The following is a 17,994-nucleotide window of genomic DNA, read 5'->3' on the forward strand; positions in this document are numbered from 1 at the left end:
ATCAAGAATTAACCGACTATTGCTAATGAGTGATGCATTTATTTCTAGTTCAACTCAGACATGAACTGGGACAATCAGCTGAGCTCTATCCTGTCAGTAGCAGATGGCAGCGTTGCAAAGATGAGGGTGAGTAGATCCAAATATCCTTCACTTAATGTATTAGTCCTGATGGAAATAACAGGAGCTTATTATTTTATGTGTGGCCTTGCTGCACCTTTAGTCATATTTTGTTTTACATCAGTGAAGGGCGTGTACAACACAGGAGAGCCTTCACTGTGGTCTTGTGGTCAGTTATAAATTGCCATTATTGGAGTTATCTGTAGATGGCAGTAATGCTCCACTAAACTTTCAACAGTGTAATTCAGTTGTTCAGATTAAAGATACGTACTGATTGTGAGAGTTTGGAAATTCCCTTTTGAATTTGAAAGTGTTTTTTTATGTGTCCACAGGAGAGACTGACCTCACCAGGGAAATTTGCCAAAGGAGGAGAAGGTGGGTGAACTATTGTAGGTTTCTGAATATGACTAAAAGGGGAAATTGCCTGTGTTTTTGTGTGTGTGTGTAACTTCCACCCTTTCAAACTTTACAGTGACAGTGGTTTTAACTCATCTGATTTGCTTTCAGCCTTTTGGGAACAGCCTCCCTCACATGCCTCTTCCTCTCCAGATTTGTTCCCAGTGAGGGAGAGGATTTGTGATTTAGATTTGGACCCTCCTTCTCTTCCTCCTCGAGCCCCCCTTCTCCGGCAGCCTCCCCCCCTTCTCAGTCCTGGTGTTCAGTGGGCAGACCTAGCTGCTATCCAGTCCCAACTCCAGATACAGAGCCAGGTGTGGGACTATTTGTTTAATCGAGCCAGGTGTGCAAGATTTATTCAATGTATTATACTGTTTTAAGCATTGACAGAATCCCACATTTCTTTTCTAATGTCTTTTCAAGGCGATTGAGTCTCTCACCCAGAAACTCCATGACACGGAAAGGGAGAGACACACTCAACAATGTCACATCCAGACACTACAAGGTAATCTACTGCACTATGACTACTTACCTCAGTTTATACTGGGTCACATTATCCCTTCACAGCAACACCTGACTCCATTTATTATCAACTAGAAGAAAGGAATTCTTATCAGATTCAACACCTTTAATATGGCCACACCCAAACTCAGTTAACATGTCACATATGAAAAATAAACAGTGCCCAGGGACAGTCACATTTTTCAAGCTGCTGCATGCTGTTTTTTGTTCCTCATATAAAACACTTTGGGTCCACTGTGTTGTGGTTGAAATGCTATATACACTCTATGTAAATAATTGACATGATGGCAGTATTTGCATATTGGGTAGAATTGTTTTTCATTTTTAAATGGCGCATAACGGCTCCAAAACAGGAACGAAAAACAGGAAATATTCCTCTGCTTTAGTGTGCATTAAATACACTTTGATCAGTGTCCATTATGATTGCTGCTTACTATCAGTTTCATTTATCTTATCTCAGGGGAGAAGATGGAGAGTGGAACCAGTACAGGAAAATGTCGTCTCACTTTTGTCAACCACCAGCACTTACAGAACCACTAGCAAGAGATAGGAACTACCATGTTTTTCCACACGTGATCTCACTTATTTACATTAATTTTGCCAAAATGTCACATTGTTTTCCTTCCTTAATCCACTGTGGCTTGTATTGTACCTCATTTGTACGTTGCTTGGACAAAGGTGTCTGCCAAATGAATAAGTGTACAGTTATATATTGATGTATAAGAATACTGCCTCACCACTGCCCTAAGTTCAGTTCAGGCTAAAGCTCCCACCCCTGTCCCTTCTCTACTCTCTCCCCACCCTTCTACTGTCTGAAAAAGCAAAATACACTCATCAAGGGAGGATTCATTTATAATTAACGACATTAATACATTATTCAGATTTGTCCACAAGGCTGCTAAAGGAGGACAAAATCCCTTCCTCATAGTAATCTCTCCTGTTTTTCCAGAGGAGGTTCGCAGGCTGAGGGAGAGGGTAAGAGAGGGGGACGAATCGAGGAGGGGACAAAGTCCAGGAGCTGAGAGAAGGATGGAGCAGTGGCGGAGAGAGGTTGGACGTGAGCTGAGCAGTCTGCGGGGACACTTCACCAGAGCCACGTCGCTAGGCAACCTGGAGGAGAGGTGCATTAGGGGTGGAGCAGACTAAACTGATGATAGGTCCTGCTCAAAATTGAAAATGACAGGAAAATGTTTACGCCTCAGTTTGCTACTAGGAAGGTGTCTGGGTGACATTTTCATTTTGGGGAAGACGGGTATGACCGAATTGAAAATGACAGTTTTATCACCACTTTTCTTTCTTTTTTCCAGTTTCAGCTCAAAGCTCCACCGAGAGGAGCTGGAACACCTGCGGAGAGAGGTGGACCAACTGAAGACACGACTAAGTGAGTCACGTACACACACATATATCATGCCCTTGCATTGATTCTGCGGGACTGCACATGTCCTAAGCCCAGTGCTGCCCTGCAAAGCAAAGGCAAGCAGAGTCTTGTTCACAACGTCTGCTCTTTCTTTTCCTCTTGACAGGGAGACAGGAGGAGGATGTGTTCCTCCAGCAGGCAGAGACCAGAGAGACCAGGAGGCAGTATGAGCACAGCTGCAAGGTACGCACACATTGTATCACACAGGTTGTGTTTGCTTGTGTGTTCTTTCAGATCCTTAACCTTTCCTTTGTGTGCTTTGTTCAGACACTGGAGGAGCTGACAGACAGCTACAGGACTCACAGCACTGATCTGGCAAAGACTGTCTCTCAGTATTCTCGCACGCAAGAAGAGGTCCGCCAGATGAGGTACGCGCGTGAGCGTGTGCATGTATGTGCGTGTTTGGGGTGAATTAGCATACGTTGCAATGAATCTCTTTCAACAGAACAACTGTGTCAGAACTGAAGGAGGAGGTCAGGAGACTTATTCTCAGAGAAAGTGAACCGACTCCTCTGCTGTCAGCACACACATCCGGCAAGTCTCTCTCCCTTCTCTGGCTCACACACTCACGCACACACAGCAGGATAGAGCTCTTTAACCAGGTCTTTCTGTTTGATTCAGGGGCGTCACCACTCCCACTCCCTCACAGCCGCAGCAGAGGGGTCAAAGTTGAAGAGCCGGACTCTGACTCAGAAGACTTTAGCCCAACACCGAGCCTGGCTGAGGTCAGCTCAGATGATCTGTCTTGGCTGGACGACAAAGACCCTGGTGAGGACGAATGCACCCAAGCATGGTTTCCTTGTGCACCTACAGGTGCTCAAGTACGGCATGCTGAGTCATCAACACCACCTGTTTACATCATATCATTTTTCCCAAGCCTTCTGTCCACCTTCATGTACACCAACACAAACATGTTCTGACAATTGGATCACAAGAGAACGTGACGCAGGGCGCCAGATGGGCATGGACTGATGACGGTTTTAGCAAGATTGGACATGTAGTTTTCCCTCCCGTCCCTCCCCCACACATCTGGCTCAACCTTCACTCTGATTCAGCCCTGTAGTTCTGACTCAGCGAGGGGAGCAATCGTCTGTTTGCCATCTCAGCATACAGTTAGTTAAATGAATAGTTAGACATTTTGGGAAATATGCATATTATTCTCTTGCTGAAAGTTAGATGAGAGGATCAATGCCACTCTCATATCTGTTCTGGACAGGACCCCAGGAAGTCCTGCATCAAATAAAACTACGACGTGTCATTTTTACACTTCAGTTTTTGATTAAACAAATAAGATATAACGTATCTTTGGACAGAGCCAGGCTAGCTGTTTCCCCTCCATTTTTAGTTTTTATGCTAAGCTAACTCTCCTGGCTGTAGTTTCATGTTTAACATACAGACATGAGAGTGGTATCGAGCTTCTCTCCTCACTCACGGCAAGAAAGTGAATAAGCGCATTTCCTAAAATTTTATTCTTTTAAATATATCACAAGAGGATGTTCCATGATGAAGGCAGAGAAGAAGAGTAAAAAGATGAAAGAAAATTAGAAATGAGGAATGTAATCTGGAGATGTACAGCACCATTGCGAGCAAGTTTGTAGACCTACTGTGTTCTTCCATCTGCAGATAAAGCAGTAAAGCTCTCATTTCCTCTCAAACGGTCTCTGCGAAGCCAGTCACTTCTTGGGAAATGTGTTACCCTGTTTGTTTGTGTGTGTGTTAGCGCACGCACTGCTCACCCCTGAGACTTACTGTAACAGAAGGTTGATGTTCCCGGAAGAGATTACAATCTCTGCACTAAATGTTTCCCAGAGTGATTTGGGCCCATGAAGCCAGGCTAATTTTACGATTGTATCCATACACATACACATATACGCACGCACAAACACAAACGCACACGCACACGCACACACACACACACACACACACACAGTGTTATGGGAAAACATTTGAATGTCTTCCAGCCTAATCCCACAGGAGGCACTCATTCACTCACACACACACAAAGTAACTGCTCCTTCTCTGCTCTTCACCTCTGCCAGCTCTTCATCAGAAGCCGCGAGTATGTCTGAGCGTGCAGTCCAGACGGAGCGACTTTGCTGGTCCGGCAGCAGATCTGGAGGAGGAGGAGGAGGATGATGATGATGATGACGATTATCTCCATGATGACAATGAATTAGGATCTGACCTAAGTCTTGGTGACCTCTCACCTTTATTTTAAGGTGACGTTCTGTAATTTTACTTAAGAAGGATTCAGCAACCTTAAGACATTTCTTCTCCTGTACATTACCTGAGATGTATTATCACTTTTAAACTGATTTGATTTGATCAATACAGTTTTAGAGTTTAGAGGGAGAACCAAAATAGAAATAGTCAGGATAACACAAACGAGCCATATGGCTTATTTCCTTTGTGTTCCCAAGGGAAGGGGAAAGGAAACAAAGGATGGCTGACGGCATGGCAACAGAAGCACATGCATATAACAACAAGTAATTGCGTCCTACTTAGTGTTATTACTGTGGCTTAACAGAACTGCTTGGATATGATATGTGATACATAGGTCACACCACTGGGCACCACTTTCTCTTAGTGTGGGAAATTCTCAAATGCTATTTTTAAACAGTTATTTGGGAGAATATCAGAAGTGTTGGACTCTGCGCAGATCACAATGTCAGATTAACAGGTTAATCGCTACTTTTTTTTCCAGATTGATTTCCAATTGCTTTTCTAATTCTTCTTTAAACAGTCTGATCCCATGTGACACACCCAATCCCCTGTAGCCAGAGTGTGGTGTAACAAACCACCAAAGGATTCAGCAAACTGGTTGATGTCTCTGTGTTTGAAACACTATTCACCAAAGCATTGTTTCCCCTCGGTCTAGTTAGTGGCATCTGCTAGAGGACTTTTAAGGACTCCACAAACTGCTATGAACTGAGATAGCCGCAAATTCTCTTTAAATAATCTGCAGTAACTGTCTCCACATGCACAGACTGGTAGGATGCTGGGAACAAACTGAGGAGCAGCTGATTACCCAAGACTCTTTTGTGAGAGCTTCTCATTCAGAAAACAACTGCTTTCATGAGCTTTGTGCCAGCGAAGTGTTTTTGTAAGCAGCTTTATTTCTCACTGTAGGCCACGAAGTTTTGAAATCAGTCGCCACCCAATGGATCTAATGCTTTGATTTTTGCCACACCCTCTGAACCCACGTTGCGAGTCACTGGCGATAATTTATGGGTCCTACCGGAGTTAAAGGAGAGCAGCGCTGTGATTGGTCCGCTAAACCACAAGGTTTGGCTTTAAGCAGAAGATTTAAAAATAGTTATGCTAAGGTTTGTTATGATTACAGATTGTTGGATTTAGGAAAAGTTTTGGTGTAGTTAAGGTCTGCAGGACTCTCATCTCTACCTATTACTACAGTGGGATCCATAAAAACACCATTGATCACTGTGCTTCTGATTTTCAGAGCCCACAGTATGTTTATAATGCCTTAAGTTGCTAGTTTTAAACTAATCAATTTGTTATATAACAGATTTAACTTTGACACACTTTGATCACTTGATGTACAGTAATATATCAAGTGTAAAGATTCACAGTGAGCTTTAAAGTTCTGGTGATCATGTACTATATATAAGCTACACTCTTCGGTGTAGCAGAGTAATGGCTTTTTAATGGGTTTTTCTTCCTGGCATAATGCACTCTCCAATCCAGGAGGAATCTGATGAGGGATGGGGTTTAGATTCCTGGTAACGCAGCTGAAGGGAAGGCAAAGAGGAATCGAAAGCCATTAACATTATCGAGGCGCCAACACCCCCGGCCTCCACTGCTATGTCTTTATATACACACAGCTCAGTTAAGACAGTCAAGAGTCCCTTTATGCTGCCATGTCTGACATGAGTCACACTGTGCCAGGCTTAGTGTCAAGCTGTTAAATATTTCAGCATCCAGACACCCCCCATCGAGGATCCCAGACCACAGTGCAGAGCCACGGGGGAGCTGATGGGCAGGTTAGGTGTTCAGTGGGGTGTGGATACGGAGAATTGGGTGGTGAAAGTGAACATGGGCACAATCCAGCTAATCTAAAGAGACAGAATGTCTCGCTAGTCAATAGTGAGCAATAAAAGACCCTTCTAGCAAACCGTAAATGGCGCTCGGCAGTACTTAACAGTATTTAAACAAACCTCTTCTAACACGCTGTCCTTGTATAGCTGTTAATATTTTAGCTGAGGAGACATTTAATGAAGAAGAGGCTCATTTATTTGTTATTGTGGCCAGATAATGGCTGATGAATCAGACCCTTCTACTGCAGTTTTATTGCATTTGCCAAGTATTGTGCAGTGGCACTGCAGTAAAGCAGTGCACTCATTCATTCATTAAAGGTCTGTAAAGAAAATGCTTTTTGTTTTGTCTTCAACAATAAAGGTCTGTGTAAAGGTTGAAAGAAAGGAGCTTGACTTTCTGTGGTTGCTTCTGTAGATCAGTGTTTTGTTCAGATTGCGCTTTTGTTTGTTGGCGCTGCTGTTGGTCAAAGAGCAGTTTACAACAAACTCTGTTACCAACAGATCTGAAGTAGGAATAAGAGGAAATACAGAGGAGGGTTTCAAAATACTTTTAATCATAAAACACCAACGGTCCATAATCCACAGCTGGCAGCAAAGCCTCATTATGCATTCAGGATACTTACAGACAATTTTTAACACTGATTTCCAACATCTCAAGTGTATAATTTAGAACTGGATGTACAGACGGGTGACAAAAGGTAAAATGAGGGTTCAAAACAGTAAATGAGAGAATATCTTTATGTTCATCCCTCCAGTATCAGCCTTACTGAGACATTTGTTATTTTTCCTTACAATTGTCACCCATCTGTAGTTATTCATGGAACAAAGACTAAATTGTGAACACAAGTGTTAGCTCCACTTGGTTTCTATCAACGTCTGTTGTCTTGTATGTGTCTCGCTTCCACTGACATTTTCCTGCACGTTTGCCGAGCAAATACACAGCGAGGCTGATGCACAGTATAATCAATGGGGTATTTGTGAACTTGCCTACTGAGAGAACATGGTGCTGTCAGATCAGTCCATGTACCATTTTCAATCTGTGAACGCTAAAGCAGCAACTAAGATGAAGAGTTTCATAAAGTTGTCTTTGCATGATGCAATCGTCAGTAGTATTTACAACGCACTGGACAATGCTAACATTGTGTGGAAAGGCCACCGGCCAATTTCAGTCTGCAACTGTCATTGTATGAATGAGTGCCTCATGGTGAACACGCTCAAGGCTAGTCTTCGAACTCAGGCAAGTCAGAGCAGCTACCTGGCCCCGAGCGTGTGTTTAAATGAGGATCACACAAAGTACTGGGAATGACTGGTAAATCTGGAAGTTAGTCGGTTTGGATATAAATACAGTATACAATAAGAGCTGTTCCGATACTGTGTAAGGCACTCTCTCCTGGACTCAAGACCCCAGGAAAGAAACAAAAAAAAAACACATACTGCACATACTAAAATCAGGCCAAAAGGCAGCAGGACCTTCAACACAGAAACTGAAAAAAAAGAACGCTTAAATATCCCCTGCCATGCCTTCAAAAATCCATACATGCACCTTTTTAACAGACTCACACACCTACAAACGCACACACTGCTATGCTTGCACTTAAGTATGCACACAATTTTTCTCACACAAAAATATTTGTCCATTTTTTTATTTTCCACTCCTGAAAAAGTAAAGTGCAACCTCTTTAACACTATAATCAGTTTATGTTCATTTCTTTTTCTCTGGCCTGATAACAGAGAAATTAGACCAGTGGCCCCCAGGTAAGAGTCTGGCAGGACAGGCTAAATCTGTGACCAGGTGTGAACCGTCCAAATTATGGATACAACTGAGGATGTTGCCTCCTGCTCTACACCTACCCTTTTCAACTCTGGGGAAATCAAAATGTATTATACAACTCCCATAGCCCAAAGGATGGGCTGAAAAATACCAAACATACAGTATTAAACAGAGGTGTTGGCCTAATTTGCAATTACAGACGCCAAAATAGTCGAAACAACCCCAAAGTGGGCGATATCTTCATTGTCCATTGCAGCTTCACGTCCTTTCCTACATGTCAGTGATCTAGATAAATAAAAGCAATCCACAAATTTGCTCACACCTACCCAGAGTTCTTTCTGTTTGGTGCAGATTAAGGAAGAGAGGCCAGGTTCGACGAGCGCTGCGGCATGAGCCTGGATTCTTAAGAGAGTCTTTGGGCGCCAAAAGTTTCAGTCGTTCCTCCGTCAGTAGCTGTACATGGACAAGGGTGTGTCCTCCATCATATCGTCCTACACAGAAAAAATGGAAGATCATAACTAATTATACACGGCTAATGCACATGTTTACATAGTCTACATGATCTCAAGTGCTCAATATTATAGTTTGTGGTATCACTTTCTGATATATAAATAACTTGTAATTGAATGTAATAAAATGTAATTGATGGTTAACCAATCATAATTAATCTTTTGTAGATCAATTAAGCCAATAAGATCAACTCTGTGAAAAAAGTCTGTGGCTATGGAGTCAATAGTCAAGTTAACAAAGGAGTAGTTTGACATTTTGGGAAATAGTCTCACTTTCTTGCCAAGAGCTAAATGAGAAGATTGATACCACTCTCATGTCTGTCTGTTAAATATAAGGCAACAGCCAGCAGTCTGTTAGCTTAGCATAAAGATTTGAAACAGGGGGAAACAACTAGCCTGGCTCTGTCCAAAGGTCACAAAATCCTCCCACCAGCACCTCTAAAGTTCTTTAATAAACATGTTATATCTCGTATCTCGGCGTCCTGTAGTCATCATGCAACAAGTGGTGATTCCAGGCTAGCTGCTAGCTCCAGTGCATTTTGTGCTAAGCTAAGCTAACCAGCTTCTCGCTGTAGCTTCATGTTAACTGTACAGACATGAGAGTGGTATCAATCTCCTCATCCAACTCTGAAGAGAGGCAAGACAGCGAATAAACATATTTGTCTGTTATCCATTAAGTCTGCACTTGTAAATGTGAGTAAGTTGTTAATGAACATTTTTTTCCCTTGATGCTCTGTTGCTGCTGCAGAAGGTCAGAGGTTAAATGTTCATTGGAGCGGTTTTCCTGATGAAACAAAGCAATGATCCTGCTGGAGGAGGATAAACCCCAACCCAGAAGCTGTTCTCTTCTCTCCATTAGACTTTAGACTTTATTAATCCCACAGCAGGGAAATTTACAAGTCACAGCAGCAAAGACAGAAAGGTGCAGAAACACACAGCAGACAAGCACTGTGTCAATAAGAATTAGAAGTATTTTTTTTAAAAGAAAAACAATATATAAATAATAAACACAGATAAAAATACAAAAATATGGGGGACAAAAATAAATATATACACGGAAAATATAAAGTATGTACAAATTGTGCAGATTTATGTGTAGTTGAACAGTCTTATAGCCGTAGGAATGAACGACCTGCGGTAGTGCTCCTTCTTACACCGTGGGTGTAACAGTCTGCTGCTAAAGGAGCTGCTCAGGGCCCCCACAGTCTCGTGCAGGGGGTGAGAGGTGTTGTCCATGATGGATGTCAGCTTGGCTAACATCCTCCTCTCCCCCACCTCCTCAATGGAGTCCAACTTATTAGTCACAACTTATATATAATATCTTATGGTTGGTAGCAGAAACTCTGCAGTTGTGTGTGAGTGCTGGTAAGCTGTAACAGTATATCTCACATCTGTGCTTAACAAAGTCTGACAGACTGAATATTTACGCGGGGACAGCAGTGAAAGTGCTGCCTGGATGTCCTGGACGTGCTCACCATAGGTAGGTCCTGCAGCCTGCGAAACTCCGGTCGGTTGTCTCTTCGGCGCAGTTTGAGGAAGAGGAGCAGAGTGATGATGACGGCAGTGATGATGAAGGCTGACACCAGGCCAGCCAGGAGGGGGTCTAATGTGGGCGACTCATGGACCATCGTCGCTGGAACAAAAACAAGGGCGATAAATGAAGCTGGCCGTCCACCGTTTGAGATTTTACTTTGACTTAACATGGTGGAAACAGCAGAATCGAAGCTTCTCAAACGCTTCTTTAAAAGCTGTGACTGGAGCTAAAAATAGACACGACAGCAGCATGTTGAGCTGGAGTGTTCATCATGTAGCTCAGGACAGAAATGTCAAACACAGGATGGCGATGTTAAGCTTGCCTGAACTTGAGCTCTCTGTTGAACAAGTGCATTTATTCATAGGGCATAATTTTAATGTTTTGTTTTATATTGTATGTCCCTCCAGTACAGTATGTTATACCGCTTACAAACTATAACATCATCGCTCTTGACCTTTCTGTGTTGATGTCTCTCTGTGTTATACGTATATTTCTGTGCCAGGGAAGTTTGTGTCCGACTTTTTGGAAGTGTATTTCTGTATATGGATGTTGCTATGGAAGACTATTTTGTAAACGTAGCTGGATTTTTTTTTTTTTTTTTTACATCTTCTGGTTGAAAGTAACAACAACCACAGAGCAGTGAATGCTCCCTGTTCCTCTGGCTAATGGAAAGAGGCAAGGTGCCAAGCGTGGCCTAATAAAACCACACAGAGTGAGAGAGAGAATTTTATATTTTAACTGTATTCAAGCAGGCTGGTCGACTGAGGAGATCAGGCTTTCCTTCTTTTGCGCTGACGTGCTGGTAAAGGTCCTCCCAAGGTGGAAAAACAGAGAGTATAGACAGAGAAACATATAGCCGAAGATATGTAAATCATTAAGCAGACAGACAGAAAGAGAAGGAAAACAGGGCATTCTTGAGGCCTCGAGTCCCATGACTGCCTCTGTGCCTTTCCCAAACAGAGCCATGATTGTGGAGTGCTTGGTGGTGACAGTGCTTGTAGAAGATGTAGACGGGGGATGCGTGGTGTGTGTTTGTGTCTGTGTGTGTAGACTGGCTTGTGCTGGAAAACAAAGAACAGCGACGCCTTTGTTGTTAAGCCAATTCACTTCTGGCTCTGTCAATATCCAGGCAGTGAATCATTCAGAACAAATTCGTACACCAGCACAGAAGATGTTATGCACTTACTGTCACCCCCAACGTTGAGCTGGGAGGGGCTGTCGGCTCGGGTGTTGGCCTGGGCGGAGGGGATGCTCGGCAGGGTGATGGTGGACTTTGGGGGGGATTCACTGGAAGTCTCGGGATGTCCGTCAGGCTGCGAAGTGTTCTGTGGAGATGGGAGCGTCGGCAACTCAGAACTGGGGGGCTCTTGAGAGGAGCTGGTGCTGGATGATGAACTGGACTGGGCGACGGTAGCAGCAGTGGTAGTTTCGAGCTTGGGTGGCTCAGGTGTTGTGGCGTGTGGGACAGAAGTGGATGAGTGTGTTTTGGGGTGAGTGGGCTGGTCTGATGGTGTAATGGAGTCAGGAAGTGGAAGTGCAGCATCATGGGATATGTTTGTTAGTGGTGTGGTGGTCAGTGTGTCTGCAGAGGCAGGTTGAGATGTGTGCATGGGGCTGACAGCAGTGGAGGGGGTGGGGGTTTGAGAGGTGGGGGCGTGGCTCCCAGAAGGAGGAATTAGAGGCTGCGATGTCGACTCATCTGTTAGGTTTCTGTTCTTCTCAGGAACGGCGGCCTCTGAGGGAGAGACGATGTCTGTCTCTACAGAGAGAAAGACAACATTATCATAAAAATACTGTAATTCTACCGAAATACTGTACGTGTGTAATCAGCAAACTAACATGAGCCTGCTGAACAGTGTTTTGTATGTATATATATGAAGTGTGTGTGTGTGTCTTAAGATATTCCTCTCTGGGATTTCTGCTTCCACCCCAATACAATGGAGGTAAAGGGAATTTTGTTTGTGCTGCTCAGGGCATTGAAGAATTGTACTTAAACAATTTAAAAGCAGCATGTGAAGTTCTTTCTACCCAAGAAATAGTCCCCATAAAAAACTGATGACTTTATGTCCTGTGGATTATTAGTAAAAGGGCCACTTTGTCTGCAAACAGATTTTTAACCGTGCTACTAGGATGGCCCTGTGGTTGTGTTGGTAGTAGTGTTGGTCCAGATTGATCCCAACAACTTGATGGATTGCCATGAAATGCACAAACATTCATGGCCAGCAAAGGATGAATCCTAGTGATCCCTGACTTTTCCTCTAGCGCCACCATGAGGTTGACATGTTTGGCTTATAGTGAAATGTCTCAACAGCTAATGGAGGGAGGTTTCGTACAGATATTCGTCTTTCCCTCGGGATGAATTGTAATAACATTGGTGATCTCTTAACTTGCCATCATCAGCTCAAAATCTAAAACTTCCCATCAGCCTCAGCTGTGCTTGTGCTTAATGCTAAAAATGTTAGCATCCTAACACACTAAACTGAGATGGTAACCATGGTAAACATCATGCCTGCTTAGCATCAGCATGTTAGCATTGTCATTGACAATTAGCATTTAGCTCAAAGCACCACAGGGCTGCTAGCGTGGCTCTAGACTTACTATTGTTAAAGTGTAAACTTTCAGTCCTGTGAGCACCACAAATATAAATCAGTTCAGATCAATTTTACTGGGTGGAGGCAGGAAACTAAATATCGATCGAATATCTCAAAACCTGGACAAGAAAAACCACAACTATGTGCGTGTGACAGAGATACTAACCCCAGTTCTCTAATATGAACTGTTTTTTTCCCCACAAAATAAACTAAGTGCCTAAAAATGTGCCCAGCCTGTGAACATGTTTATGAGTGTAATGTGTGAACCAGCATGTGTTTGTGAGAGAGAGAGAGAGAGAGAGAGAGAGAGAGAGAGTGCGTGAGTGCCTGGGGGGCGGGGGGCGGGGTGAGGGGGGGAGTATTTCACTTCTACCTTCCTCACCCCCTTGTGAAAAGTAACACAGCATTTAATCACTCTTCCCCTCTCCTCAACACTATCTGAATCTCTTCCGACCGAACTTTTCTTTGAGTATATTTTACCAGGGCTCTCCCAGCAGATTGCACCTTATTTAATTAACACCGTCGTACCTCTCTTACTTTTATCTTACACCATCTCTGATGTTCTCTCCTTCTCCATGCTCCATTTTCTTCTTTTAAAAACTAGACCGAGCTCTCCGTCTCTGCCTGTGTTGTGTTTGTGGCATGATGGTCAACACTTTAACCCTGTCTCTCGCTCCGTGGCCCACTTTTGGACGTGGAAAACAGAGATAAGGACTTTGTTAAATATAGCTCCTAAACTCTGAGACACCTGCTGCTGGGGTCCCTACTAAACCCTTCTGAAGTGTGACAAATCGACCCTGCTGGCAAACTTAAAAACAGACAGAAACACTAACCACAACATCAGATCAGTGAGTAACGCAGGATTAATAATATGGAGTTGCATGGTTACCATGGTGTTTCTTTGGTTCGGCTGTCACAGAGACGGTTTCCCCTTCTGCAGTTGTGTCGCTGCTCAAACTGCTGGTGACACCTGATCTTGAATTTGTGTCGGAGCTGTTCAGTGAAGGTGTAGGAGCAGCGTGGCTGATGGGGTCCAGACTAGAACCAGGCACAGACTCTGCTGGGGCCTCAGGAGCCGCCTCGCCGCCGGGAGCAGCAGGGGAGGGAGCAGCATGGCCATCATCTGACGAGGAGAGGACATTTGGATGATGGTCAATCTCTCGTGGTGTCCTCAGGGTCATTAACAGCTTATTTGCTCATTATTCCAAACAAACACGGGACAACTGATAGTGTGCAGAGTATCTCAGTCAGCACAGGCCAGTGTTTATCCAAACAACAATTATTAAAACGGAACACATGTATTATGCATCCGGGGGGGAAGTTATCTGATGCATGCATACTGTTTCCAGCAAAGCACTGCAGCACTTGCACGCATACACCCACGGTCTCCTATCGATCAGTGAGCAGCTTCATTGGAGCAAACCTGGGTTTAGTGTCTCGCTAAAGGGTTTGGTAAGAAGATATTTTCTTTTGCATCAGGAGCTAAATGTGGTGGTTCCCAACCAAGGGGAAGCAAAGTGAATATTGAACTCATATTGTTGATGAAAAGTTTTGAGAGGCCTGAAAATGGAAAACTATCCAGATTTTCCAAATGTTAAAAACTGACTGAAAAAACATAATTCATGTAGCAAAAACAGGCTTTTTTCCCCGCTTACTTCCTATTTTGTTAATCACATGATGACTCCTCAGATTTATCTTAAGACCTCTCGGGGAAACTGACCGCCGAATGGAAACTGAGGATTGCAATGAAGCACATCACAGTCACATTACTGTAAAACTTAATTTCAGAGTACAAAATAAAATGGATCAGGACTGACTGCAGCATGAGACTGGAAGGAATTTCTAGTCTTTGAAGTAATGTCATTTTAATGAAGATCTCTCTCGCTCGCTCCCTCTCTTCCCCCCTCAGTCTTCATCTCTTCTACTGTACAAGTCTCCATTTCTGTTTCTACCTGCTTCCCTTTGATGAAGACCAGAGCACTAATGTATTGTAATGTCATTACCGTTCTGCAACACACTGCCATGATGCCTTTCATTACCTCCATAATCACTCACGCTGCTCATCAGCACACACACACACACACACACACACACACACACACACACACACTCTAAATGATACAAAAAAAGACACACATAAATACACAGAGGTGCTTGGCTGCACAATACCGGCCTTGTTCTCTCACTTTAGCTCCATTAGAGCTGCTTAGGTCAAATGTTGGAGTAGTATGTCTGTGTTTTTTATAGATATATGTGTGTGTGTCTGTGTGTGTGTTTGAGTGCAGAGTAGATTTATAAAGAGAGCCACTGTTTCCACTGTTGCACACTCCTCTCTCCAGATATTACAGGCCCTTACTCACAATCTTTCAGGCCAGTGCAGCATGTACCTGGGGGAAGTGGCTCTTGCTCGCCTCTTGACCCTGCCAGCGAGAGGAACAGCCAAGCGTTTCTCTACGAGCAGATGTCGGCTGCTTCAACACTCGACGCCGGGAATGCCTATCAGTAATGCCTGCTGTGCAAAACCCATCTAACTGCTGCTGCTGTAAAATCCCATAAGCGCCGGTTTCACAGCACGTGGTGGTGGTGATTTCTGAGTCAACAGGGCAGATCATTCTGAAAAAGCTTTTCCTCGGTGCATGCTGTCCTTGGCCTCTTCACCTGGACTTATTTCAGACTTATTTACTGCCAAGCGTTGTGTTCCCACTCAAGCTGCATGTCATGCCTGTAGCCTCCAGGTCTTATTATGCTACATGTGCGAGCCCAAACTGACTATAGTTAGTTAGTTTGCTATGTCTTTCATCGTGTCATGCACATACAAGTGTCCAGCCCTCGTGGACTTATAAGACACCAATAATACTGTTGCAGAGATGAAACGTTTGTTAACTTATGACATACTAATTATATATAACATTACATCGCAAACAAAGAACTTTGTCTTCTGTTCCAAGCTCGACAAATAACATCGCCCACAAAAGGTTCCCTTACTAAAACACACAATTCTTTTTCTTAGAATTATCCAACCAGAAGAACATAACAGAAATAAAGTTCACATTACTAAAAGGTGTAGCCCTTAAATCATTATATAACCAATCATAAAACATGAAAAGGACTTCATCTTCAGTCTCACATAATTCAAACAGACAAAATGAGGCGTAACAAATGTCTGAGTGAAGTTTTAAATCAATTCATATAACGAGGACATTTTATTTAGATGTTTGTATATTATCGTCATGATTTGTGTGTTGTAGGACTTTATAAATTAGGTTTGTCTAGGTTTCTGCACATGTGCAGTTAGTTAGATCATTTCCAGAAGAGCATTAAGATGTGTGCGGTTAGTTAGAACGGAGGCCAGCTAAGTTAAGAGTTAAACCGTGAAACATGTAAGAAGGAAGAAAGACCGGATATTTTTAAATGTTCTTTCCTGAGAAAAGCTCGGAGGGATTTCTTTTTCTGGACAGTAATTGAAGGCTTGAGCGTAGATTGAGAAAGTTAATAAACTGACATTTCCGCCCTGTCTGAAAAAAAGGGAATAAATGTATATTTGAATACACATTGTGCCTACAAGCATCCTGGGTTTTAATTTGATACTGTATGTTATACATATATATTTTATATATATATATATAATAATGATAATAATAATATGTATTGTATGTATGTATAGCATAATAATATATATCTACTGTATGAAGTCTGGTCACAGTGAAAACTGAGCCTGCTGCCATTGCAGTGCTTTAAAATCTGTTCATAAAGTCTACATACTGTACTACAGAGGCAAGACAATTAGCATGAACACAGTAAAATGACAGCATGCTGCTGCACATAGTTAGAGGTGCCATCTATCACAATGTACTCCCCTGCTCATTTACAGCCAATAAATGTCCTCCAGTGGAGCCGAGCTGTTTTCTATTCATTTGAATTTCAGCTTGACGAGCTGATGGGACAGTTCTGCCCAATAAAATCTTTTCAAATGTCAATAGTCTCATTTTCCTTTTATGTGAGAGGCACTGATGGAGAAAGAGAGAGAAGGTAGGAGGAGGAGGAGGAGGAGGAGGAGGAGGAGGGTTTGGAACAGTTAGGAGAGAAAGCGGAAGGTGGGTAAGAGAGAAATACAGGATGTGTGAGAGGTGTGTAAAGGTAGAGGAAGAAGACTGAGGAAGGGGGGGTGATGTGAAAGACAAAGTGTGAGGCTGTTGAAATAAATAGCAGCTGCTTGGGTGTAGAGAACAACATGTGAATAAAGCTGTGCTTTATGAAATAAAGTGAGGCCTGTGTGAAACTGAAACTTGAGGTAGGAGAGAGGTTTGTCCACCTCTGATGTGAAAACACACAAGAGGAACTAAAATGTGTTCACACTCACTCAACTGTCCCTTCATGATGTAACACACAGAAACAAAGCAGACTTCGTACTGTAAACTCACTTCAGCTCTGTCAGTTTAAATCTCTGTTCAAAAACAACGCAGGTGTCTACAGGCAGGTGAGATTTGTGTGTGTGTGTGTGTGTGTGTGTGTGTTTAGGATGGGGGGTGTTACAGTGAACCATCATGACAATTTCAAGCACTAATTAATCAAACTGGAAACAGGAAAACAATCCACAGTCAAGACATGAAATAAACAGATTTAAAAAACACTACCAACCATGTTCAGTGGATCCTGAGGTAATGAGCAGCAGCGCACAAAGGGCAATCCAGAGTTTGGTCTCCATCATCTCTGTCCTCCGGCTACACAGTAAGACAGTAAGACAGTAAGACAAATTCTCTCTCTTGGTCACCGTCAGATCCCAGACTTTAACGGAGCAGTTTGGAAATCCTAACCCACTGCAGACAGCAGCCCTGCCAGTGTGTGCGTGGCTGCAGAGACTGGAGGAGGAGTGTATGTGCGTCCCGACCTCTCTCTCTCTCTCTCTCTCTCTCTCTCTCTCTCTCCAGAAACAGTGCCACGTGTTCCCTGTTCAAAATAGTCAGTGGCTCTGACTCTGTGCCATGACGCTTGTTCAGTAGAAAGAGTGACACCTACCCACACAGCACCATAAGGGTATGTGTATCAAAACAAGAGGAAATCCTGCAACTGCAACACAATGTA

At 43.2% G+C, this 17,994-nt stretch overlaps 2 protein-coding genes across 2 annotated transcripts; one reads left to right on the forward strand and one right to left on the reverse strand.

The window, feature by feature from the left end:
* Positions 1 to 60: 60 nt before the first annotated feature.
* Positions 61 to 2,926, forward strand: LOC139287720 (uncharacterized). Its single transcript, XM_070908884.1, has 6 exons — positions 61 to 126; positions 450 to 492; positions 1,985 to 2,156; positions 2,343 to 2,416; positions 2,559 to 2,635; positions 2,720 to 2,926. Exons 1-6 carry the CDS (start codon positions 61 to 63, stop codon positions 2,861 to 2,863), a joined length of 576 nt encoding a protein of 191 aa, XP_070764985.1. The 3' UTR covers positions 2,864 to 2,926.
* A 4,115-nt stretch (positions 2,927 to 7,041) lies between these two features.
* On the reverse strand, positions 7,042 to 17,690 carry LOC139287640 (uncharacterized). The gene is made up of 5 exons (XM_070908783.1): positions 17,551 to 17,690; positions 13,802 to 14,035; positions 11,508 to 12,080; positions 10,263 to 10,420; positions 7,042 to 8,769 (listed from the first exon to the last, which is right to left on the reverse strand). The coding sequence occupies exons 1-5, from the start codon at positions 17,618 to 17,620 to the stop codon at positions 8,725 to 8,727; spliced, it is 1,080 nt and encodes a 359-aa protein (XP_070764884.1). The 5' UTR covers positions 17,621 to 17,690; the 3' UTR covers positions 7,042 to 8,724.
* Positions 17,691 to 17,994: the final 304 nt, after the last annotated feature.

The sequence above is a fragment of the Enoplosus armatus genome, chromosome 7, assembly GCF_043641665.1.
Source record: "Enoplosus armatus isolate fEnoArm2 chromosome 7, fEnoArm2.hap1, whole genome shotgun sequence".
In the NCBI taxonomy this organism is placed as follows: Eukaryota; Metazoa; Chordata; class Actinopteri; order Centrarchiformes; family Enoplosidae; genus Enoplosus; species Enoplosus armatus.

Bases quoted from the DNA above. Each gene is read 5' to 3' on its own strand.
- LOC139287720 (XM_070908884.1), top strand. From the start codon at position 61: ATGAACTGGGACAATCAGCTGAGCTCTATCCTGTCAGTAGCAGATGGC. The intron at 2,157-2,342 runs GTGCATTAGGGG...TCTTTTTTCCAG, and splicing joins CTAGGCAACCTGGAGGAGAG to TTTCAGCTCAAAGCTCCACC. The intron at 2,417-2,558 runs GTGAGTCACGTA...TCCTCTTGACAG, and splicing joins CCAACTGAAGACACGACTAA to GGAGACAGGAGGAGGATGTG.
- LOC139287640 (XM_070908783.1), bottom strand. From the start codon at position 17,620: ATGATGGAGACCAAACTCTGGATTGCCCTTTGTGCGCTGCTGCTCATT. The intron at 12,081-13,801 runs GTAACCATGCAA...TTCTCTCTGTAG, and splicing joins CGAACCAAAGAAACACCATG to AGACAGACATCGTCTCTCCC. The intron at 10,421-11,507 runs GTAAGTGCATAA...TTTTTGTTCCAG, and splicing joins GCTCAACGTTGGGGGTGACA to CGACGATGGTCCATGAGTCG.